Here is a 22,831-nt window from a genome sequence, read left to right as displayed (position 1 = left end):
CAGGCCTCAGTTCTGAGCGCGAGGGGACCACCTGGGCCACAGGCCACAGCAGCTCACCTCTGGGCTGGGTTCTCCAGCAGCTCTGGCTGGCTGTGACTCGGGCTGTGGCTCCAGCTGGGGGGCAGCCTGGGCTGGGGGCTCAGCTGGGTGAGATGCCGGGCCCTGGGTCTTGGGATCCACCTCCTCCTCAAGGAGCTCAGCAGTGACTCTTCGGCCCCTAGGGGAAACACAAAGGTGTTCCTGAGATGAACACTTTTAAGACAAGTCCTCTGCCAGCCGGAGCCCCGTCCCCTCCTCCTCCCCTGGCAGTGAGGAGGCCTGAAAGTCACCTTGCCAGGGTTTTGGGTAGTAGCTTCCTTTCCTGTCCTTATGGCTGCCTAGCTCCCCCTCTTTCAAAGTACAAGGGAAGGAGGAAGAGGCCCACAGTTCACCTAAAGCTGGACTTCCCAGCAGCCAAGCCTGAAAAGGTTGCTTGCCCACAGAGGCAGGAGACCCTTCTGTTGGGTGGCCTGCCCCTTCCTGGCTGGTGTGGACTTGTGCCTGGGCATGGGGTGGGGTTGCACACGAAAGGCATGCCTTGGGGGATCACAATACACAATATGACCCCCCCCACCTCCAACATTCCCACCTTGGGTGGAAGCAAGGAGGGGGTCAGGAACAAAACAAAGGGCACAGCTCTATATTCAGAAAGCCCCTGGATGGTTGGAGAGATACAGTGGGACACTGAGCTTCCCTGGGGAAATGAGATCTGTCCCCACAAACACCACACTGGGTGTATGGAGGAGTCTGGGACCCCACATGGAGGGGACAGAATCGTGCACTCCCCCGGGAAACTGCCCTTGCCCCATCACTCGGTTCTGTGGGCAAGAGAGGCAACAGGAGAACTGGGCCCGCCAACAGGGAGAGAGAAGCTTTACTCTTTTAATCCTGCCGTGGGTACAAGCTGCATTGCCCTTCATCCTCCTCCTTCTCACTCCCCTTTCCAAATACTTAGTGGGGTTCTTTGGTTATGGTCAGGAGGTGTAGGGAGTGGGGAGAAGGGGGGTGCTTTGCTTTTAAAATGGTATAAAAAAACTGCTCCAAAATCTTGGGCCCCCGGCCCTCTGCACAGTGTCCTGTTTGTCTCTGGTTGGGACTGGGAGGCGGGGGGTGGGGGGGGGTTAGGGGGGTGGGGGCGGTGGTGGTGCAGCAAGAACAAATTTCTCACACAGAAAAGCCATGCCCTTTACATTTGCAAAAACAGCTGTTCACTCCTGCTGGGAAGGGCAGCCCTACCCTCCACTCCTGCCCCTCCCACTTGGCCTGGCAGATTAGTGAAGGAAAACCTATTTTCCTTGCAAAAGCCTCTGTGACTCTGTGGGACCTATAGAAAAGCCCCCTCCCCACTTGTCTTTCTTGTACCCTCCAAAGTTGAGGCTGTTCTTAGGAAGCTTGCCCTCACCCTTCCTCCTGCAGCAGAGGTGTGTCCCTCCTGCGAAACGGGGATACTTTTAGCTGCCTCAAGCCCCCAGCCCACCCGTGCCTCAACACTTAGAATACAGCTTTTCTCTCACACTGAGAGGCTGCAGCAATAGGGAGGGAAGCCCGGTCACCTGTACTCTAGTCGCTGCGTAGTCCCCGAAGCTCCCGGGCGGTGGATGAAGAGGACAGGGGAGTCACTGGTGCCCAAAGCTCTCTGCTGAAACTGCCCGGCTGATGATCCGCTGGTCGGGCCAATATTAGCAGTCGCCGCCAAAGCAGGGGGTGCTCTGGCTGTGGTGCCCAGACCCTCCAGCCGGGTTGATGGGGAGGAGGAGGTGGGGGACGAGGCTGAGGCTGGAGAGACGATGAAGGGCACTTTTAGAGTGTGCATATTAACAGCCCCTAGAAGCGGGAGAGGGTCTCCACCACTGAGCACGGCACCTGCTCAAATGCCAACTGAAATTACAGTTTTGCCCCTCACCTCCTCGTCCCCTCCACGCCTTTCCTCGAGCCCCTCCAAATTGGGTAGCTTTGTGCCCACTCAGTGGTGCTGAGGCCACTGGGCAGCTGGCTGTGGCACCTTCTCAGGCCAGGGCACATGCATTAGGGGGTGGAGATTTGGCCAGCCCCCTAACCCCACGGAGAGGCGTGTGTGGGCGTGGACACAAACCGGAAGTACTCCCTTTAGATAGGAGGTGGGACTATCTGGAGGGGTGGAGAGTGGGCGGGGGCTCCCGAGATTGACACCTGGCAGTCACTTGACACCCTGGAATGCCAGTGGGCGTGGCACGGGTAAAATGGCGATGGGCCATATGCAGAATGAAGCAGGGTTCGAGAGTGATCAGAAAAACCTCTCTCCAGGTGCTCCCAAGGCAGCTGCAGTGCAACGTCGTCATGTCCCTCCTTCTTTCAAGGGCAGGGGCCTCGTCTGGGAGTTTCCTCCCTTCACCAGTTACTCCTGATTGGCCCCCGTGCACCGCATGCATGATGGCAGATGGCAGCTCTGAGCACCAGTCCTGCTTGATCACGGACACCCTGGGTGGGATGCTGGGTTCACAGCCTTTGAGTCTGGCTGAAACTCCAATCGAAGCACAGCCTCAAAGCCATCAGCAGCTGGGGGAGGGCCCAGCAGATGTGCTGCCTTGACTGGACTAAATCTCACTGGGAATTTAAACCTCTCTCCCGAGGTTGCAGGGAGAGCAGACCACAGAGCAAAGACTCGCTGAGAGGCAAAGACGTCTGTACTTCCCAGAAGGCCACCACTCCCATCCTCCCAGCACCCTTGCACCCCAGTTTACCCAGCTTACTGGCACATGCTGGGGTTTAACTCTCTCTCTCCCTTTCTCTCTCAAGCCATCACCTGAACTCCCTTCCTTAGCCAAAGGGAAGGGACATCCAATGGAGAGAATAAGACTTTTGGTGGGGAAGAGAGACTTGAGGGGGGTACTCAGGTCTGGCAGCTGTGCCCCAAAGGATGCGGATGCCCCAGAGCCACACCACCTCATGGGAAGAGGGCAGGAGGGACTCTTTGCTGGGCTCTTGGATGGGGAGGGACGAAGGGATGCTAAAGGGCCTTAAGTCAGGTCTGGGCACATAGAAGGGAGTCAGTGTGAAGCAGTCCACAGTTCCTGTGGTGCAGCAGTCACCTGCTTGTATGGGCTCTGTGGCTTGAAGGCTTTGCATCCTGTGCTGTCCCCTGATATCTGCTGCAAGATGCCCAGATGTTTCAAGGGGCTATTGCCAGGTTCTTATGGGAAAACTTAGCCAGGACTTGCCAAGCCACATGTGGGGCTAGGGAGAGTGAAAGGCTGACCCCAAGCCAGACGTGAGGATTTCATGGGAGGCTCACCAGACTGAGAAGGTGGGCAGCTAACAGGCTGAAAAGGAAGTGGCCTTTCAAACCCACAGATCAAACTCCTGAAAACGTGGAAAATCCCAGCTCCCAAACGGTATCTTGAATCTGAATTTTGCCTTGATCTGGATTCCCATCTCAGGCCTGGCCCAAAAAGGAGTCATGCAGGGTTATTTTAGTCTATCAAAATCTTGGAGCCCAGAATGCTCAAGCAAGAGGAAAGGAGCAGAGGAAAGGGTTTTGGGTGGGGAGGACCCCTGCCATAGCTAAGCCATGGCACCACTGAGACAAGACTAGAGGCTTTGGGGGTCAGGGAAGTGGGTGTGGGGCTTGTGACCCACAACCCTACATTCCACTTGTTTTCCTTGGTGGAAGGAGAGCACATGGCCTATAGGGTATACAGGTAGTGGGAGGGAACACACAAGGGACAAATTTGGAGTGCAGGGAGGAAGGGACACCTCATAATAATAACCTCATTGCCCCTCCTGCCTTTAGGCCTGGGAGAAGATCATCCCATCCTGGGTCTCTGGCCAGGTCCTCACTTATTCAAGAGAGTCCTGGAGCACCCCCAGGAAGCCCAAGTGCCAGGTTTCCTCCACTCAGCTGCTTGAGCGGCCTCATGCTGACACCTGGCGGCCGCTTCTAGAATTAAAGCGGAAAGAGCCCACCAGTTTTAGACACTACAACTTGAGACTCTCTGAGGAGAGGCCTGGGGGGCAAAGGTACATTTCTCTCTATGGAGGGGGCCCCTACATCATCAGGGTACAGGTGATCTCTACCCTTTTGTGCTCAGATCTGAGGCTCTTATCCACCTCCATCCTGGCATTACAGAACAGGTGGTGGAGGGAGGCATAAGGGAATTCCCCCCATTTGGGGGGCTCCCCAACACCAAGGGATGTGGCAAGGTGGATGCCCAAAGCCACAGGTGCACCACTTTCCAGAAGCATTGTTGTGTTCTGAAAACTAGAGGGCCCTGTATTACATTCGTATCAGAATAAAATCAGATCGATTACTGAGAAGCTCCAGGAAGAATGTTGGGACCCCGTCCAGAGGCAGAGACCCTGGGATGAGCAGGGATGGGCTGAATTTTGCTGTCTGAGCTCTCTTCCCAGCAGGGCTTTCCAAACCTGGCCCGAGCCTGACACCTTGTGGCTACTTGTAGAAGTGCAGCTGCAGCCTCAGAAAACCCACCTTTCCTTAAATCAGTAATAGCCTTTTGGGCAACTACGTCACTTTACCAAACCTCAGAACTGAGACAACCCGCAACCCCATTCTGAACACACTAGATTTTGTCCCAGGAGCCTGGCACCGTCGGATACCATATGGCTCTGCCGTGTCCATGCAGCAGGTAGTCTGACAGGCCAGGGGAGGCTGCTGGGGGCTGCACACAGCCTTGAAGTCCCAAGGTCACATCACAAGGGCCCTGGGGGAGCCAGCCTGACAGAGCCCGGGGGCCACGTTGCACTGCTCACACAGCTATGTGTTCACATGGGGGAGAGGGATGGGTAGGGGAGGCTTGGAGGCTGACCCAGTTCAAGCCCTGGCTCTGCCAATGGATGTGGGCAGGTCGGTTCACCCTCTGACCCTCATGGGTCCCATGTGGGGGTGCACAGAGGCCCAGACACCAGCATCTGGTGCAGGGTAAATGCTAATAAACACCCGTTATTCTGCTCTCCCGATGTGAATGTGTATTTGTCCCTGACTCCCCTAACCCTTGGCACTAGAACATTCTTTCTTGAGACTGTATGGAGATGCATCCTAGACCATTGGTAGCTAAGCCACAGGGCCTGGCTAGTGCTGGGACACCTGCCTCCAGAGGCCTGTCTATCCCATGCAGGTAAAAGTCACTACCCAAGAGGGCTCTGGAGTTTGGGGAGAGGGAGCTCAGCCAGGGCAGGGCTGGTAGTCTGGGGAGTCCCAGGAGCTGCAAAGATATCTCCCCCATGAGGGTCTTGAGCCAACAGGTCCCCAGGTTGTACGGTGGCTTTGCTCTCCCTTCTCCATTTCTCTCAGCTGGCCTCATTCTCCTTTCCGTGTAGGCCCCCCAGGACCCCAGCCCTGAGTCTCCTCCCTTGGGAAGCTTGCCCTCCTGGCAAGGGCCCCCACATGCCCATGGACCACAACGTGGGGACTGCATCAGCTTCCTCTTGCCCACGATCCTGGGAGGAGAACCAGATCCATGGTACTGTGTCTGTGCCACAGAGTCCCAGAGAGGCAAGCAGTTTGCTGGACACTGGGAGCAAGCAGCAGAGTCGGGACAGATCGCTAAGCCTGAAGCCCTGCCTTGGCCTTCCATGACCCCTCACCCCCACACCTGGCCCATGGGGGACAGGGCATCATGTGGCAACACGGTCTGGAAGAAGTCTGTCTGCTGGGGAAGGAACTGATGGTGTCCGGGACAGGCCTGCTGATCACTGCTGCGGCAGGCCCCGGGACCGGTTCCCCGCCACCCCCCACCCGCACCCCCACCACATGCCTTGCCACCACACTGGACCCTTCAGCAGCCAAGGCAGGGACGGTCTCCTCTGGTTTCCCTCAGATAAATGAGGAAACTGAGGCCCAGAGATGTTCAAGGTAACTTTCCCAAGGCCACACAGCCACAAGCAGCACAGCAAGGACTTACGACCCCTGCCTGGCCTCCCAGCTCTCTCCCTTCAGCCTTGCGCCAGCCCAGGTCGACACTCCAGCTGTCCCCGACACGCTGAGGCTTGAGGGCAGGGGAGGTGCCCACACGTCCTCCAGACCTTCGCCTGTCCCTTCTTTTTGACCGGGACCAGTGCACGCCCAGCCATGGAGAAGGGCCTGGGGAACATCAGTTCTGTGTGAACACAGCTGTCACTGTGACTCCAGAGAGAGTGGCATGGGCTATACCTGACTCGCAGCCATCCCTGGCCTAGGTTTGCTCCACCCATAGCGACAGCCTGACATGGACTTGTCCTCAAGGTTGAGATGCCTTTCTAGGGGCACAAGACACCTCCTCCAGGAAGCCTCCCAGCTTGCCTTCTGTTATGAGCTGATTGTGTGACTAGAGCTAACTTCCACCAGAGCCTGACCTCTCTGCCACTTCCTTTCCCACAGCTGGGCTGGGGTCCAGGAAGCACCCCCAGTGAGCAACCAAGGATCAACCCACCCTCTGGGCCCTGGAGAGGGCCTTTCCACCCTTTCCCTACCCCTGCCTCTTGAAGATCTCCTTAGACAGGATGAGCAGACCTCAGGAGTATACCATGGAGAGCCAGGGAGGGCCATGGAGGGCCACAGAGAGCTACAGAGGGCCATGGAGAGCCAGGGAGGGCCATGGAGGGCCACAGAGAGCTACAGAGGGCCATGGAGAGCCAGGGAGGGCCATGGAGGGCCAGAGAGAGCTACAGAGGGCCATGGAGAGCCAGGGAGGGCCATGGAGGGCCAGAGAGAGCTACAGAGGGCCATGGAGAGCCAGGGAGGGCCATGGAGGGCCACAGAGAGCTACAGAGGGCCATGGAGGGCCACAGAGAGCTACAGAGGGCCATGGAGAGGCAGATAGGGCCAGAGAAGGCCATGGAGGGTTGGAGAGGGCCAGGGGGGTTACAGAGGGCCACGGAGGGCCAGGAAGGACCATGGAGAGTCAGGGAGGGCCAGGGAGGGCCACAGAGAGCTACAGAGGGCCATGGAGAGCCAGGGAGGGCCAGAGAAGGCCATGGAGGGTTGGAGAGGGCCAGGGGGGTTACAGAGGGCCACGGAGGGCCAGGAAGGACCATGGAGAGTCAGGGAGGGCCAGGGAGGGCCAGGGATGGTCAGGGAGGGCCAGGGAGGATTGGAGAGGGCCAGAGTGGGGATAACAGAGAGCCATGGAGGGCCATGGGGGGCCAGGAAGGGTCAGGGAGGCTCATGGCGGGTCACAGAGGGCCAGGGAGGATTAGGGAGGGCCATAGAGGGTCAGAGAGTGTCAGGGAGGACAGGGCAAGCCATAGCTCCAGGTTCAGAGTCTCAGCTTTATTCCAGGACCTCCCAAATTCAACTCCTCCCAGCCCCATTCTTGCTGCCCACTGAGCATCCACGTGGGACTGAGCCACAGCTCAGAACCTGAGGTCTAAAGAAGGAAGAGAATTTCCAAGGTCCCCCCTTGGGCGTTGGGGGGCAGGCAAGGTGGCCCCGCGGGAGGCTGGGCCGGAACAGGGCCAAGTTATGAAGTGAGGATGGCCTTTGAAGAACAAAGGGGGGGCTCTGAGTCCCAGCGTGAACAGCCACAAGCTGGCAGGGCTGCTGGGGCGCGGGCTCTGTTTTCCAAAAACACAGATGGGCTGGGAAGGGGGTCAGAGTGAGGCCGGCGAATGTGGCCCCCTCCCCCCCAGGTTCTGATGGCTCAGCAGCCTCTTCCACATGGGGCTGGAGGGGGCGGGGCCAGCCCTCCCCCCCTGCCCCCCTCCCCCCTGCGCCCCGCTCAGGCTGGGGGCCCTACTGTCCTCCCTGTCAAGGCCCAGAGACAGGCACGGTGGGGAAGGACCCCTCGTGGGGTCACGGATGGGGAGCCCTGAGTGTGGCTGGTCTGGGGGTGGGCCTCCTGGGTCTAGAAATTCTGAGCCCCTCTGGGTACAGGGAGCTGGGGGAACAGGACTTATGTCCACTCCTGGCCTGATGGATCCCAAGTGCAGCATAGCCACAGACCCAGCGGTGCCCCCAGGACCCCATGTGGTCAGCCCAGTGCCTTGAAGGGTGGAGACTGTGGGGTGACCTTGTCATATGGCCTGAGGCCCAGCTTCCTGGGGAGCCCCAGGGAGACCGTTGGGACCGGTCCCCCCACAACTGCACACAGGCAGGAGGTGGGAAGTCTGAGCTGAGGCAGGGTGGGGCTGCTTGCACCACCACAGGCTGACTAGGCTGCAGGGGACATGGGGAGACGCTTCGGTCGGCCTCCACGTTCGAAGGAATCTGCCTCCCTGTCCCTGTGAAGAACCCAGAAACAATACTGCCGGGTGGAGGGAGGGAGGCAGGAGGCCCCCACCTCCCTGTTTATCTCTGCGGTTCCCAGACCCCTGTCTGCCTCCGTCTCCAAAATGTTCTTTCTGGCACTGACCCCTCTCCTGCCAGCAGCCGGCGGGGACAGGGGGTAGCACGGGAAGGAGGGAACCCTGGCCTGGCAGTGACGGCCACCCCCCAGCCCCCAGCCTCAAGTCCCTCAGAGCCCTGCAGACCCTCAGCAAAAGCTCCAGCTGGGTGGGCGCCTGGCCCTCCGCTGACCTCGGCTTGCTCAGCCACACCGTGTGTGTGTGTGTGAGGGGGTGGCTGAAGGAAGTCACCCCCAAGGACCTCCCTTCCACCCCAGGGCTCTGCATTTCTGGGGATCGGGGCTCAGGATCACCCTGGAGACTTTTCTCAGAATGTTGGGGACCTGGTACCTTGTCCAGCTGCTCCCAGGGAGAAGCCTGGACCAGAAAGACTGGGGGCCTGAAACACTACACAGCCCCTCTCCTTCCTAAACCTCAAGGCCTCTAGAGCCTGGGTGGCCAGCCCATCGGGCATTCCCGGAGGCCCCGGAGAGTGCCCAATGGCAGGAATTGGGAGACACAGATCCTTTCAGAGAGGACGCGGGGCCTGGACCGCGGGAGTCGCATGCATCAAAAGTGGGGCTTTGGTGCCCTCTGCTGGTCATATCTGTGAATGGCCGCCCTGGCCCTCTTGCCTGGCTCGGACAGGTACCTAGGCGCCCAGGGACGCCACTTGCACTGGGGGCCTCACCGTGCCCGGGCCCGAGGGCAGGCTCCCTCAAGGGGAACACAGGCATCTCCCCTCACGGCCTCGCTGGATGCAGAGACTCCGGGGCTCAGCCGGGTCTCTGCCAGGGGGCCTTGCCAGGAGCTCAGGTCACTGGCTCCTGGTCTCGCTCCCTCTCCTGGACCGCACCACCCCCGCCCCCCCCCCCCCCCCGCACAAGGCACCGGGCCTTCAAGAGCAAGTGGACCCACCCTGGCATCCCTGCACCCACCCCCTTGCCCCTCAGGGTCTGCTCAGGCCCGGAGAACAGTGAGGACGGTAAATATTTACTGCCGACAGGAGAAGGCAAATACTGCCCCAAGGGCCAGGCGGAAGTGCCCGTTCATCGGTGCCGGAGGCAGCTGCACTGGCAGAATGTCCTCAGCGTGCGGGCACCAGAGGGACAGGCATCCTGGCTCCAGCCTCAGTCTCCCCGTCAAGAACACAGGTGCAACAGCTCCCACCCCACATGGCAGTGTGATGGCGAAACAGAACAGACGTGACGGCAAGTGTGCGGCTACAACGTACCCGGGAGGCCCTGGCCCCCAGTGAGGGGGCTGGGGGACCCGGCAGGGTCAGGGGACTGCTCCTCTACACCCCGCTGCCCCGGGCTTAGGGGCATTTGGACTCCTGCCCCCCATGCCAGGTGACACGTAGGGCTGGGTGTGGCCAACACCACTGCCAGCCCCATGGGCGAGGGAAGCCCAGGTTCCAAGGGCAGGCAGGGTCTGAGGACACGGGACGATTGTCCTCCCGTTTCCCAGAAGGGGCGGGGCATGGCCCGGATGGGGTGGCAGAGGCATGGCCTGGGGCTTGGCTGCCATGGGGTGGCCTGGGGTCCCCAAGGAGCAGGGGCATCTGAGGTCCAGTGCCCAGGGTGGTGCCAAGCAGGAGACAGGGTCTGACCTCTCCTCTGCCACCTGAGACCCTGGTGACCTTGGGCATCTCCCTGCCTCCCTTCTCCCTGCCTCCATGAGCTGTTTGTGGAGGGGCTCTGGAGAGGGTCCCACGCACCTTCCCAAGATCACAGCCATGGCCGGCTGGAGGCTGGGGGGAAAGGCTCACCAGGAGGGCCCTGCCCCGGTAGCAGGGCCGAGGGTGGCCTCCGACCACGACCGGGTCTCACAGGCGGGCCGTCTTTCCCACCCCGTGAACATGGACCTCCCCTGTGGCCCCCGCCACACCCAAGACCAGCTATGCTGGGAGTCCCCCCCCACCCCCCAGCTGGGATGGCCCCACGTATCCCTGGGCCCCAAAGGGCTCCTGCGCTCACTTCCACAGAAGCGGGTGGGGGGGTGGGGGGGTGGGGGGGACACCTGGGCCATTTTCCAGGGTCTTGCGGAGACACAGGCTTAGCTAACTGCTGCCTCCAGGACACCCTACTTCCCGTCCCAGCCGCTCCCAGCCCAGGCCACGGGCACTTACGTACCTCAACTTCTGCTGGACGCCCCTGCCTCTGTCCCTGTGGATGGGGCCACCTGCTGTTCCCATGCACAGTCCCCCCCCTCCTCTTCCGGGTCCAGTGTCCAGCCGTCCGCTCCAGGGGCGGGGCTAGCTGGGGACTGCCACAGCTCTGGGGGTGTTGATGTTGTCATGGGGAGAGGGCGGCCCTGCAGGGAGCCCCGGGGCTGCAGGCAGGCTGGCCGGACAGCCAGGTCCCAGCAGGAGGATCTACTTTGGGCTCCGAGGCCACCTCTGAGCGGTCTGCAGCCTCGGGGGGCCCAGGCGCCCAGCCCCGGGCCCAGCCATCCCAAGCTCCGGCCCGGGCGGAGCCTTAGGAAAGGTGCAGATTGGTTTGGCTTGGGCGGCCGGCAGGCTGGCCAGGCTTTTGTGCAGCCAGGGTCACCCGCTGACCTCCCCGGCCACAGCCAGCGCAGACAGCCCCCAGGCTCCCTGGCATTCCAGGTGGCGGCTTGGGCGGTATGCCCGACGGACCCACACCGGAGGAGGAGGGGTGTGAACCCCTGAAGACCTGACCCCCAAGTGACCTCATCCTTAGGCCCGATGGCACTTTTGGGACTGAGCGCCGGGTCTGGGGCTGCTGAGCAGGAGGAGAGGGCCACAGGGTGGCAGGGAGACCGGCCCTGACCCTGACCCTGGCCCTGCGGGCTGCTGTCTTGGGGGGCCACAGCCGGGATGCCGCTGCGCGCTAAGTCTGAGGGCCCTGCCAGTGCCCGCGGGGTCTGAGTCCGTCCGTCAGCTCAAGGGGTGCCGTGTGGCTTCTCCTGATCCTCCAGGGCTTCCTCTGGCTCGGTCTGCGCTGGGGCCGAGGCTGCCCCGGTCCGGCCCAGAGCCGGGTGGTGGAGGGGCCCTGAGAAAGGCCAGCCCCGGACAGCCTCTTGTGCCCTTCTCTGTCCCCTGCCCCTGCAGGACCCCCTCCCCCACCCACCATTCCAAGGGCTTCCATCAGAAAAAGCACTAAACGTAGAGCCCGCACGGCTAGGTGGGGAGAAGCGGCTGGAATGTTCTCATTCTCTTTCCTTGGAAAGCTCTCTGGGGGCCCTGAGAGCTCAAGGCTTTTGAATTAAGGGACTCAGCTCCCAGCCGGCCCCCAGGGCCCCCCAAACCCTTCTCTGTCTTGTCTTGAAGCAGCCAGGGATGGGGGCGGGGGGGGGAGGGTGCCCAGGGCAGCGGGGGGTGGGCGGACAGGAGCCTGCCCGTGCCCGGTGGGCGTGGGGAAAGCGCGGAGGGACCCGCGTAGACAGAGGAGGAAGGGGGTCTCTGCGGGACCCCCCCCCCCGCCCCGGCCCCCGGCCAACGCCTCAGCCCCCGTGCCACACAGACCACGCGAGCGGGGCTCGTTCAAGGGTTTATTGCATGGGTTGGGGCGCAGGGGCGGCGGGCTCCGGGCGCCCTCTAGTTGCAGTAATGCTCCAGCTGGTACAGCGAGCAGACGCTGGCACAGCATTGCTCCACGATGCCCCGCTTCTGCAGGGGCGCCTCCAGGGCCGAGGGCTGCAGGCCGCCCGCGCCAGGCGCCTCCCCCAGCTCCACGTCCTTCCCTGCGGGACAGCAAGGCGGACGGCCGCTCAGGGACAGACCGCGCCGCCCGCCCGCCCGCCCGCCCGCCCGCGTGCCGGCCGCGGGGCGCCCACCCCGCCGCAGGCTCCGGGGCCACAGGGCAGGGCCAGGGCAGGAGCCCACAGGGGGGCCCTGGGTGCCCGACGACGGCCTTTCGGGATGTGACCAGGGGAATATGTGGTTTTTCTTTTTTAAAACTCCGGCCCGATTCCCCCGGGGCGCCAGGTGGGCAGCCGGGGTGGGCTGAGCGGGGGCAGCGGGGGCTCACCCTGAAGGTCCTCCGCCTCCCGGCGGGCCTTGGGCGTGTAGAAGAAGCCACGCTCCCCGCACACCAGGTACAGCGCCTCCACCAGGTGGGAGCCGCACAGGTGCTGGTTGACGAAGGCCCGGGTCGGGGCAGGGGTCCAGAGGGACAGCAACGCCAGCAGGGGCAGGAGGCGCGTCCACAGGGCCATGGCGGGGGACAGTGACCTGGGGGACGGGCAGGGTTGAGGCCGGCGAGGGGCACGCGCCACGCCCAGGACCCCCGCCCTGTGCTCGCCCCCCAGACGCTCTGTGCCGGGAGCCCTCGTCCTCCCGCCGGCTCGAGAGCCCGGGCCCGGGGCCCCGACACCCTGGACTCGGCTGACGGGGAGCCCGTGGGGACAGACCTGCTTGCCGTCCGTGTCAGGGTGCAGGTGGTCCCGGGGAGGGCTGCTGGCTGCTGGGCCCCGCTGGCTTTATAGCTCCTGACCCCACCGCCTGGCCCATCAGGGCCCCCTGGTGACAGTGGCAGATGGCCTGGGGCTGAGGCTGCAATTTCTGGACCATTTCCCCGGTGCTGGGTCCGCGGGAACAGCTCCTCGGTCGTCAGCACCTCTCAGGCCACGGGGTCATTAGAGTCTTAACGAGGGGCCCGATGGCTGCTCACAGCTGGGGGCCAACGTCTCCCCAGGAGCAGAGCCCCACCCAGACCTCGCCTGAGCCACATTTTCCACATTAGTCCAGGGGAGCGGGGGGCCCCGGGGAGGGTGATCCTGCCTGGACCCTGGGCCCGTGCCACAGTTTCCAGTCTTCCTCCTGGGCCCCTTGGGTGGTGCATGGGGAAATATCCCCTCCCTGCTCACGGCCCTACCCCTACCTCAGCATAGAAGCCTCGCTGAAACGACCCCCCCCCCCAGCACCCCGGGGTGCCGCAGGGAGAGCTGAGCTTGGGGACCAGCCACCGTGTGGACTCTGGGGCTAGGCCTCTGTGTGGGGCCCCACATGACCCACCCACGTATCCTCTGGATGCCCACCCCCGTTTCTGGAGCCCCTGCCCGTCTCCCCCATGCTGACCCTTTTCAGACCGTCAGCCCCGTTGGCTGCCACACGGTTTGGGTCCCTTGGTGCTCCCCGGCCCCCCGGACAGGACTAGGAGGGAGGCCAGGACCCCCTCCCCTCCCCCTGCCACCTGCAACCCTCTTTGGGCACCCCAGAGTCTGTGGGCCCTTTCCAGCTGAGAAAGGAGCTCAGCCTGCCTCCTCCTCTCGCCTCAGACCAAAGGGACAGGAGGGGTGGGGATGTTCTGCACCCACCCGCACCCCCAGCATGGACCCCACTCTCCAGCCTGGGAAATACCGAGACCCCCTGCCCAGGACGTCCTGCTGTGCACCCCTGGAGCAGCCACGGGACCACGAAGGGGCTGGCCACCTGCTCCCAGCTCCGCCCTGCCCCCCATGCGGGACTCTGTGCAGGCTGGATGCCGGCTCTCACGGGCACCTTCCCCACTGCCGCTTCCGCCCAGGCCATGCTGAGGCGGTGCCCGCTATGACCCCCAAGGCCGCCACACAGCAGGGAAGGTCTGGGGGGGGGGGTCTCTTGAGAGGACCATGCAGGACAGGGGGCTGGGTGGAGCTAGAGCCAGGTGAGAGGGCACAGCCCAGGGGCCGGTAGGGCTGGAGGGGGCCGGGGCTAGCCCTCAGCCCTTCCCCAGGGCTCACGGCCGTCAGAAATGGCCCCACTGGGGTGAGGGAGACCTGGGCACAGACAAGGTGCTTAAGCCACAGATGAGGGATGGACAGACCCCCACGGAGGGCTTGGGGCAGAGGGCTTTGCCTCGAGGCCTTTGACAGATGAGTCGGGGTTTGCCAGGCCTGCCGTCCTAAGAGCTCAAAGCCAGGGAGGGCCCTGGAGGTGTGTGGTGGTGAGTGGCCGCCAGGAGTGAGTAGGGCCTGGGGAGACTGGCTGGTGTCTCCCGGGAAGCCCCCAGGCCGCTCTCTCCAAGGACCAGGGGTAGGGGTGGGGGGGGGGGCACCCTGGGCTGGGCCAGCCGTGGGGAATGCTGGGGGCCCGAGCCGGAAGGTCATGTCCAGACCCCTCGACTGAGCGGAGGGGCAACTTGCAGCGCTCGGAATCCAGCCCCAGGCGCGTGGCCGGGGACGCAGGCCCAGAGAGGTCATCTGGGAAGCAGCTCAGCTGAGCACTCCGTCAACATGCATTCTGGGGACAATTCCCAGGCCCTGCTCTGTGGGGGTGGGGCCCCTGTCCTCCTCCTAGGGGGGACACGAAGCTTGTGGCGAAGGCCAGGCCTGCAGGCCTGCCTCGGACAACGCACCACTCCCCCCCCCCCCCCCCAGCGACCACACGGCTGTGAGCCCTGCCCCCACCCCAGGGACCGCCCCCCCCCGGCCCCGCCCCCATGCTGCCACAGTGCTGAGATGAAGAGGCTCAGCCAGGACCCCCTGGGCCCTCCGGAGCTGCCGGGGCGGGGTGGGGGGGATGCTCAGCACAGGCTGGTCCTCTGGGGTGAGCCGGGCATCCAGGCACAGAGGGGTCTCCTGCCTGGCCTGGGCTGCCTGGCGAGGTCTCGGAGGAGGCGGAGTACAGAGGTGAAACCCTAGAGCAAGGCCAGGAGCCGGGTGTGAGGTCCCCAGCACACTGTCACGGCCCCGGAGCCCAACACTCAGACGTGGAGGCCGGGGAGGTGGTCAGAGGGATTCTCTCCTTTATTGAGCTCGTGAGCGGTCAGCGCGCAGCGTCACGGGCGGGACAAGGACGCTCGCAGGCCGAGCGGGGAAGCAGTGGGGCGGGGGTCAGCGGGGTGCCCTCCAGCAGGGACAGTCTCCAGCGGGCTCTGGGGCTGCCCGGGGACCCAGCCCCTCGCTTGGGCAGGGGCCGGGGGAGGCGGGGGAAGGGTCTCTCCCGCTGTACTAGCCGATGACGCTCAGCGCATGGGTGAGGGTGTGTAGCTCGTCCTGGACGCCCTGCAGGGAGCGCCGGATGGCATGGGGACTGTCCAGCACGTCGATGGCCAGCGTGTACGGGTCAAACTTCACGGAGAAGGGGCGCTGGATGCGGGAAGCATAGTTCCTAGGGAGGGCAGTGGGTATGGACCCTGGGTCACCTGGCGGGGACTCAGGGGACCCTGGGGAGATGGGGAGGAGCAGGGGCAGAGTCTGCGGCCTCCAGGAGACGGCCTCCTTCATCCCCGCAGGGCGAGAGCTGCCTGCACCCCCCAAAAATCTCCGTGTGACCAACTGCTCGGACAAGATGGGAGACCGAGCCTACTGCAGGGGGAGGGACAGGGGAGGGACAGGCCTGTTCCAGGCAGGTCTCTGCCGGACCCCCATCCCTCCCCACACCTCCTCCAGGCGGCCTTCCCCGGGCCGTGTGCTGTGCAGAGCCCCAGTTCTGTTGCTGGTCCTATGCTTGCTTGTGGGATCCAGCCCTCCCCCCACCTCCACTCTGAACACACCGCCCCTGGGCCTCAGTTTCCCCTGACTCGAAAATAAGACCCTCTCCAAGGATGAGCAGGTGGGACGCATCTCAGGCTTTGCCCTCTTGCCCAGACGCCGGTGGTCACGCGCCCTCAGCCCCCCTCCCCAGGAGTGCCTGCTCCCTCCGGGCCCCCCAGGCTTTCCACACCGGCCCTCGGCCGCCCCTGCCCCTCTCCTCTGTCCCACCCCATGGCACCAGCTGCTTAGAGGCTGGGAAGGACCCCACACATCCTTCTTACAAAGGTCACACTCTGCCTCCCAACACGTGGCCTTGACCCGGCCACCAGCAGTTCTCCCCCTCCCTGGACTTTTTGGTTGGGGGTCCTACTGTGGGAAGGGTGTGCGCAGTGGGTTCACGGGCCCCGGGCCGGCTGCAGGCTCGCCCGGTCTGGGGGCGCCCGGGGGGCCCGGGCACCTGAGTTTGTCCTTGGCGTCGCTGAAACTCTCGGACACGAAGTAGACGGGCTGGTAAGTCTGGTCCTGGTAAGGCTGCACGGCTGCAGCATCCGGGTCGAAGGCCCGGATCTCGGGCTCCTCGGACAGAGAGTGCTGGGGGGAGGCCGCAGGGTCACGGGCCCCCCACCCTGGCCCGCGGCGTCCCCCTCCCCGGGGGGCCTCCCGAGGCCTGGAGGCCATGTGGGTGGGGCAGGGTCCCCCGGTGGGGGGGTGGCCTCACCAGGAGCTCCCCGTAGGAGGACAGCAGTCCAGCACCGTAGGCCTTCACCTCCCCATTCTGCTTGCACAGCCCGAACTCCACCGTGAACCAGTACAGCTGGCGGGACGGGCACAGCGTTGGCAGAGGTAGCCGCTGCCCACACCGCGGCCCACCTACCCTCGGGCCTGGGGCACCCCCCACCCAGGGCAGAGCCCGGCCAGACTCTGGCAAGGTCACAGCATAAAGGTGACACTCCCCGGACAGAAGTGGGGGCCCAGGCCCAGGTGGGGGGGCCTGCCCTGAAGCCAGGCACCGTGGGGCCAGCCCCCCAAGGCCCTGCAGGGGAAGGCGCCCACCGTGGACAGCTTCTCAATCTCCTCGTCGGAAGCCCCCAAGGACGCGAGCCCGATGTCCTGTGGAGGAAAGGGGAGGCTGAGAGGGGAGAGGCTCGGCCCAACACTGCACGGGCGCCTGCGTGGGGCGAGGACACCCCAGGGGCCTCCTGGACACCAGCTAGGACGCAAGGACCCTCTGGGGATTCGGGGACCCTCCCAGGATCCGGGGAGCCTCCTGGAATGGGGCATCTTCCCAAGATGCAAAGGTCCTCCAGGTATACAGGGCCCCTCCCAAGATGGAGGGGACCCCATAGGTATGCAGGTGTGGGGGGCCCTCCTGGGATGCAGGGACCCTCCCAGGATCAACCGAGGGCCCAAGACGTCTCTTCTGGAAGCAGCCAGCAGGTGGCAGCACAGGCCGTGGGAATCCGCCCGCCCGCCCGCTGCACCAGGCCAGCCAACGAACGCCTCCTCATTTTTATAAGCGTTTTGCCCAGAACAGGTCTAAGTGCAGCCAGCGAGGCTCACCCACCCCTCTCTTCCAGGACGATGCCTCTCCCTGAAGCCTCATGGGCCCAAGTGGGCACCGTCCAGCCACAGAGGGACTCGGGCAGGGCGCTGAGGCTCAGGCAGCACGCCCCCCAGCCCTCAGCCCGGCGGGTCCCCGGCCTGGGGCCTGGGGCACAAACCTGGGAGAACTGAGCGAAGGTGCGGTCGGCCAGCATGGGCACGTGCCCCAGCAGCTCGTGGCAGCAGTCCCTGTGGGGGTGGGGAGAGGGGCGGTGCTGGGGGGGTGGTCCAGGGGTCCGGCTGCCCGCCCCCGGCCCCCTCCCTCTCTGCCGGCCCCGCGTGGCGAGGCTGGGCGGCAGGGGCAGGGCCCGGTGCAGGTGCACACTCACGGCTCCGGGGAGTGCATGGGCGAGGAGGCGTGTCGGATGTACTGGGTGCACTGGAACACTCGAAAGGCCAGGCTGGCCAGGAAGTCCCGGGCGGACAGCAGGCCGGCCACGGGCCGCAGCTGGAACCCTGTCCGCTCTGCAAGGACCCCGGCCGGTCAGGGCGCCGGGCAGGGTGGGCGCCTCCCTCCTCCGCGCCTCTCCCCGCGGCCCGCGCACCCTTCAGGAAGCGGGACACGTCTTCCAGCTGAGGGATGCTGTCCTCCCGGTACCCGCTGAAACGCTCCAGCAGCTGGAAAGCCTCCAGGTGTTCCCGGCAGGCGTGAGTGACGTAGAGGCCCTTGAGGGTGGTGTAGACCTCCTTCCTGCAGGCGGGGGTCTCAGGCGGGGGTCTCAGGCCTGGCTGTGGTGCCCCGCGTCCCCAGGCAGCCAGGCCTGCCCCCGACCTGGATGCCGGCCCCTCCCCTCCTCACTGTGCTCTGCCTTCGGCAGGCTCCACGGTGGGGGCGGGGGGGGGGTCCCCACTGCAGGCCTCTCGCTGGACCCTGGAGACCCTGGCCACTGGGAGGGGCCTTTGCCCACGGCTGTGGGGGGTTCCAAGGGACGGAGGCCGTGGGGACGGCCTGACCCACCACCAGCCTGTCCCTCTAGACCGACAATCAGGGCCTTGGGAAGTCCTTTCCCCACCTGGCCATCACACGTGGGGACTTGGGGGGTCTTCCCCTGGCCCTCCTTGCCCCCTCCACCCTGGGATGGGCACCGGGGTCTTACCAGGTGGCGATCTCCTCGGCCGTGTACTCCACACGGGGAATGGGGTCACCACTGCAGAGGGGGGTGTGCAGTCAGTGGGGCCCCCTCGGGGGCGTGTGGGGAGGTCAACGGGGCTCCGTTGCAAAGGGCGTGTGGAGAGCAGACAGGAGGGGCTTGGGGCTGGACGCCCAGCTGGCCGTGTGGCCTCAGCAAGCTGCCTGGTTTCCTCGACGTGACTTGGGGGCCCAGGCCAGTGACCACAGTGACAGTGTTGGTCAAAGACACAAAGACACCCCTCCCCCAGTGTGCCAGTGTGAGGCTACAGGACAGGGTCTGGGTCCCTGGGGCTGAGGCCCCAGGGGTCCTTACTGCTTGTACTGGAAGGCTATCTCGGCGATCAGCTTCCTGCGCTGCCGGTACGCCTGGTCCGAGAAACCCTGCCCGCACAGTGGACGCGCTCAGGAGGCCGCCCGCCGCCCCGCCCCGCCCCACCTGACCCCTCCCTCCCTGCCACCGCCCCCTCCCACTTGCTGCCCCCCCTCTCCCCACTCACTGCACCCTCCGGCCCAGCCGGGTCCCTCTCCACCAGTCACCCCTCTTCCTGCCCACCAACCCCCCCCCCAGCTCACTGGCCCCCTTCCCTGCTCACCACCCCTCCCTGCCCACCAGCCCCGCTATGCCCGAGGCACCAGCAGGTGCCTGGCGGCTGCTCTTAGCCAGGCCTCGGTGGTTTGGCCAGGAGCTGGGCAGCAGACAGGCTCCCCATCCAGGGTCGGCCTGGGGCCCACACCCACCACCCTGGCCACGAGTATGGGGACACAGGAGGCCCCGGGAGGCGGCAGCTCACCGGGTGACCCAAGTCCAGGTCAGGGTCAAACTTGGTGACCAGGTGGTGGCACTTGTCCAGCTCGGAAACTTTCCTTGGGAACCAGAAGACTTCGAGGAGGACGGAAGGGACACAGGCCTGTGTGAGCGTCGGGTCTCCCCCGGGGCTTTCTCGGGGGTCCCAGAGGGGCAGGAGGCCCGAGCCAGCAGGGAGGGGGTCCCCCAGGCCGCACGTGCGGTCACCTCAGGGGTCCCCTGCGGGAGCTTCCCTGCCCCCATCTCGAGGTCACGGGTAGCCCTCAAGGGCAGTGGAAGCAGCCTTACCCTTGTTCTCCCTGGCGCCCCGCACGTCCTCAGCCACCCGGCGCACGGAGCTGAGCAGGGCGGGCAGGTCCGCGCTGGGCACCTCACAGCACACGAAGTATTCCAGGTGGGGGCCCCCTGCGCGCGGCCTCTGGGCCGGCCGGGTCTCCAGGTGCCGGATTTGGGCCTCAAACGTCTTAGGGAACAAGGGAGAGAGAGATGGAGGGAGAGACAGAGACGGGGAGAGACAGAGATATGGAGAGAGACAGAGAGAGAGAGACGGGGAGAGACAGACGCAGGAAGGTAGAGGAAGGCGGAGAGCGGAAGGAGGAACCGCCCCGGGCTCTGCCCGGAGGCCCCGCCTAGACCTTTGCCGCCGGTGATGCCCATGCTGTGCTCCACACTGAGGTCGGACCCGCGGCCTGGGCCGAGCTTGTGGCTGGGGAATTGCATTTTGACCAGTGTGTGTAATGGGAGTCGTCACCGCGGCCTCTTAACCCAGTGTTGTGGGTGACGTGATGTGTCCCTCGGCCACACCCAAGCAGCCTGAGTCCCCAGCCGCTGGTCAGAAGGTCCCGCCATCCCTGGTGGTCTCATCTGGGCCCACTGGCCACCGGCCGCACCCAGGGGCTGGGGGGGGGTCCTAGATCCCACTGTGACCGGACCAGGAGGCTCAGCCCCCCTCTCGGACTAAGCCCGCTGAGAGCCCGGGGGTCTGGCAGGAAGGCTTGCTCACCACCCCCACCTCCCGTTGCCCAGCAACGAGGGCACACGGGTCTCGACGGGCCCTCAGGTCACACGGCGTCCAGGAGCTGGAGCAGGCCAGCTGTAATATCATTTGGGCATTTCTGCCAAGGGCCAGCGTCCCGCCCGGCCTGCTGTGGTCACAGCACCTGATGCGGTCGGCCGTCACGTTAGCCAGAGCCCATCAGGGGCAGGCTATGAGGGGACCCTACTGTCCAGGCCGCCCTGCCAGGAGCCACACCCGCTCACCCCGTGTGTGAGGGGGTGGGGGCGGGGCTGGGAAGGGCAGCAGGGCTTGGTGGCCTCAGCCCAAGGGCTCAGGCTCAGGGAGTTCCTGAGATCACGGGGGGTACCGTGAGGGCCACGGGGTCCCCGGAGCTCTGGGGGAGCAAAGCCCCCTCTCCCCCCTGCCCTCAGTGGCCTGGGCAGCCGGGTTTGACCCCTGAAACAGCCAGGTCCACACCAGCCACACTGGTCACACCAGTCACCTGCTGCCCTCACCTCGAACGCCTTCACGGCCCGGGACAGTGAGGCTTTGGCGCCCCGCAGGGTGAAGATCAAGTTGAGCGTGGCCTTTCCGTCCTTCTCCTTGAACACTGCGGTCTCCAGGGGGTCCCCGGGCTCCGAGGAGGCGGCCCCCGCGGCCTCTGCCTTCTCTCGCTCCTTGCGAGCGTCCTCGATGAGGCTCTGCCGTCGCCCGATGAAGCGCGGGGACTACGGGCAGAGAGCGCGCCAGCTCCCCCTGACCTCGGGCCACACCCCTGCCCTCGGGCCACCCCCAGTCCCAGGCTCTGACCCATTGGTGCCACAGCACAGGCTGTGCACTTGGGAGGGACCGGCAGGCCGGGCCTCGCCTATGTCCCCACCGGATGGCGGAGGGGGGGGGAGTGGGGGGCAGCCAGGAAGATGAGCGGCCACAGAGTGGCGGGAGGATGGGCCCATGGCACCCCCAGGCGGCCTTGCCTCTGTCCCCAGGCCCTAACGGGATGAGGCGACAGGAGGTGTGACTCAGGACCCTGAGGTAGACAGCGGCCAGAGCGCTGGGGAGGGCAAGGAAGTGACGTCTGGCTCCTGGGAGGCCCCCCCAGGCCAGCCCCTCGGAATGATCTCTCCTTAGGGTCCCCTCCTGGCCCTTCCCCACAGCACAGGGACACGTGGCCAAAGTTAGCACTTCGTCTGGACCCAGGTGCCCGGGGCGGCAGCCTGTCCCCAAGACCAGAGCCCCCAGGCCTGCGTGGGGGAGGGGCTGCATGTCTGGGGCTCATCCTTTGGAGCTGAACTTCCAGGAAGGTTCTGGTACCATCCGGTCTTGGATGGTGGTGGTAAGGGTGCAGGAGAAGCCCCTTGAGAGTCCCCACTTGACCCCGGGGGGATGGACAGAACTGGGGGGGCTGGGGGTGTCCCTGGGCCTCCCTGGGTGGGGAGGCCATCTCACTGAGAACCCGGGCAGGGGGCGGGGGGAGCGGGTGCAGTGGTCGCCTGCAAATCACATTTCCAGAACCCAAAGCCCATTTTCCTTAAAGGTCGAAACACGAAAGCCTATTTGAAACGTTGGGGGAGCTGACTGTTCCGAGACATCCCTGAAGGCCCCTCTTCTGGGCCGAGAGGGTCCTGGAGGTTCTGGCCCGGTGAGAATCCCCAGTACAGACCTCTCGAACTCAGGGGGCCCCCGGGTGGTAGCTGACGCCTTGGGGACCGTCCTGGTGGTCAGGGGGACCCGGGGTTGCTGGCAGGGGAGGTGGGATTCAAGACAGGAGGTCACACGCGGGCACAGACGCGTGGCTGGGGGACAGGTGACATGGCAGATGGAAATCGCCCTGGAGCCCCGACCGCCCTGGGGCTCGGAACCGGGGTCCGTGCCTGTTGGCCCAGCACCTCCCACCACGAGCCACCGCCAGGGCCCGGGACGCGGTCACACGCGCACCACGCCCGGGGCCACGGCGTTGCGGGCACCCTGAGTCTGCGGCCCCTGCCGGCCTTCGGGGGACACCCCTGTGCTTCCGGCCCGTTCCGGCCTCTTACCATGATGGCTTCGGCCTGCTTGGCGTCCAGCTCGGAGACGGCCCTGCGGAAGCCCTTGGCCTGCGGCGAGGCGGCGTTGGGAGTGGGCATGGTGCGGGCGTCCGTCCGGGGCTCACCTCCACGGCCCTCCGCCAGGCGGCCTCTTATAGGCCGAGCTGACGTCAAGGCCCCTGTGGGCCCCCCACCTCCCACCTCCTCGCCTCCCCTCCTGCCGCCTGAGGGAGGCGGTGGGCGGGAGCCGAGTCGCGCAGGAGAAAGGGCTCTGTCCCATTAAATCTAATTGCGTCCCTGCCGCAGGCACCCGGCAGGGCAGCGGCCCGTGCTCTGAATCATCTCGGCTCCAGCGGGAGGGCTCTGCAGGGCTGGGGACAGCTGGGGCCCCCTTAGCTCCACACGCCCAGTGGGGGGACTGGCTGGTACACAGGGAGGTGCCATTCCGGGCCCCCCAAGAGCGCCCGTGACACGAAACCCCGCACCTCGGTGGCAGGTGGCCCAGAAACCCC

General features: G+C 64.9%; 3 protein-coding genes across 3 annotated transcripts; all 3 read right to left on the bottom strand.

The window, feature by feature from the left end:
• Window positions 1-6: 6 nt before the first annotated feature.
• Window positions 7-9,731, bottom strand: LOC102954686 (insulin). The gene is made up of 4 exons (XM_007092603.3): window positions 9,569-9,731; window positions 1,943-2,041; window positions 1,593-1,815; window positions 7-217 (listed from the first exon to the last, which is right to left on the bottom strand). Exons 1-4 carry the CDS (start codon window positions 9,729-9,731, stop codon window positions 7-9), a joined length of 696 nt encoding a protein of 231 aa, XP_007092665.2.
• A 2,165-nt stretch (window positions 9,732-11,896) lies between these two features.
• On the bottom strand, window positions 11,897-12,516 carry INS (insulin). The gene is made up of 2 exons (XM_042959736.1): window positions 12,330-12,516; window positions 11,897-12,042 (listed from the first exon to the last, which is right to left on the bottom strand). Exons 1-2 carry the CDS (start codon window positions 12,514-12,516, stop codon window positions 11,897-11,899), a joined length of 333 nt encoding a protein of 110 aa, XP_042815670.1.
• Window positions 12,517-15,231: 2,715 nt separating this feature from the next.
• TH (tyrosine hydroxylase) lies at window positions 15,232-22,418 on the bottom strand. The gene is made up of 13 exons (XM_042959222.1): window positions 22,329-22,418; window positions 20,808-21,020; window positions 19,584-19,758; window positions 19,282-19,370; window positions 18,804-18,871; window positions 18,456-18,506; window positions 17,904-18,049; window positions 17,688-17,823; window positions 17,478-17,547; window positions 16,810-16,866; window positions 16,475-16,570; window positions 16,214-16,347; window positions 15,232-15,391 (listed from the first exon to the last, which is right to left on the bottom strand). Exons 1-13 carry the CDS (start codon window positions 22,416-22,418, stop codon window positions 15,232-15,234), a joined length of 1,485 nt encoding a protein of 494 aa, XP_042815156.1.
• Between the last annotated feature and the right edge of the window lie 413 nt (window positions 22,419-22,831).

This window comes from Panthera tigris, chromosome D1 (genome assembly GCF_018350195.1).
Source record: "Panthera tigris isolate Pti1 chromosome D1, P.tigris_Pti1_mat1.1, whole genome shotgun sequence".
Classification (NCBI taxonomy): Eukaryota; Metazoa; Chordata; class Mammalia; order Carnivora; family Felidae; genus Panthera; species Panthera tigris.
This window is presented reverse-complemented; position numbering and strand designations above follow the sequence as displayed.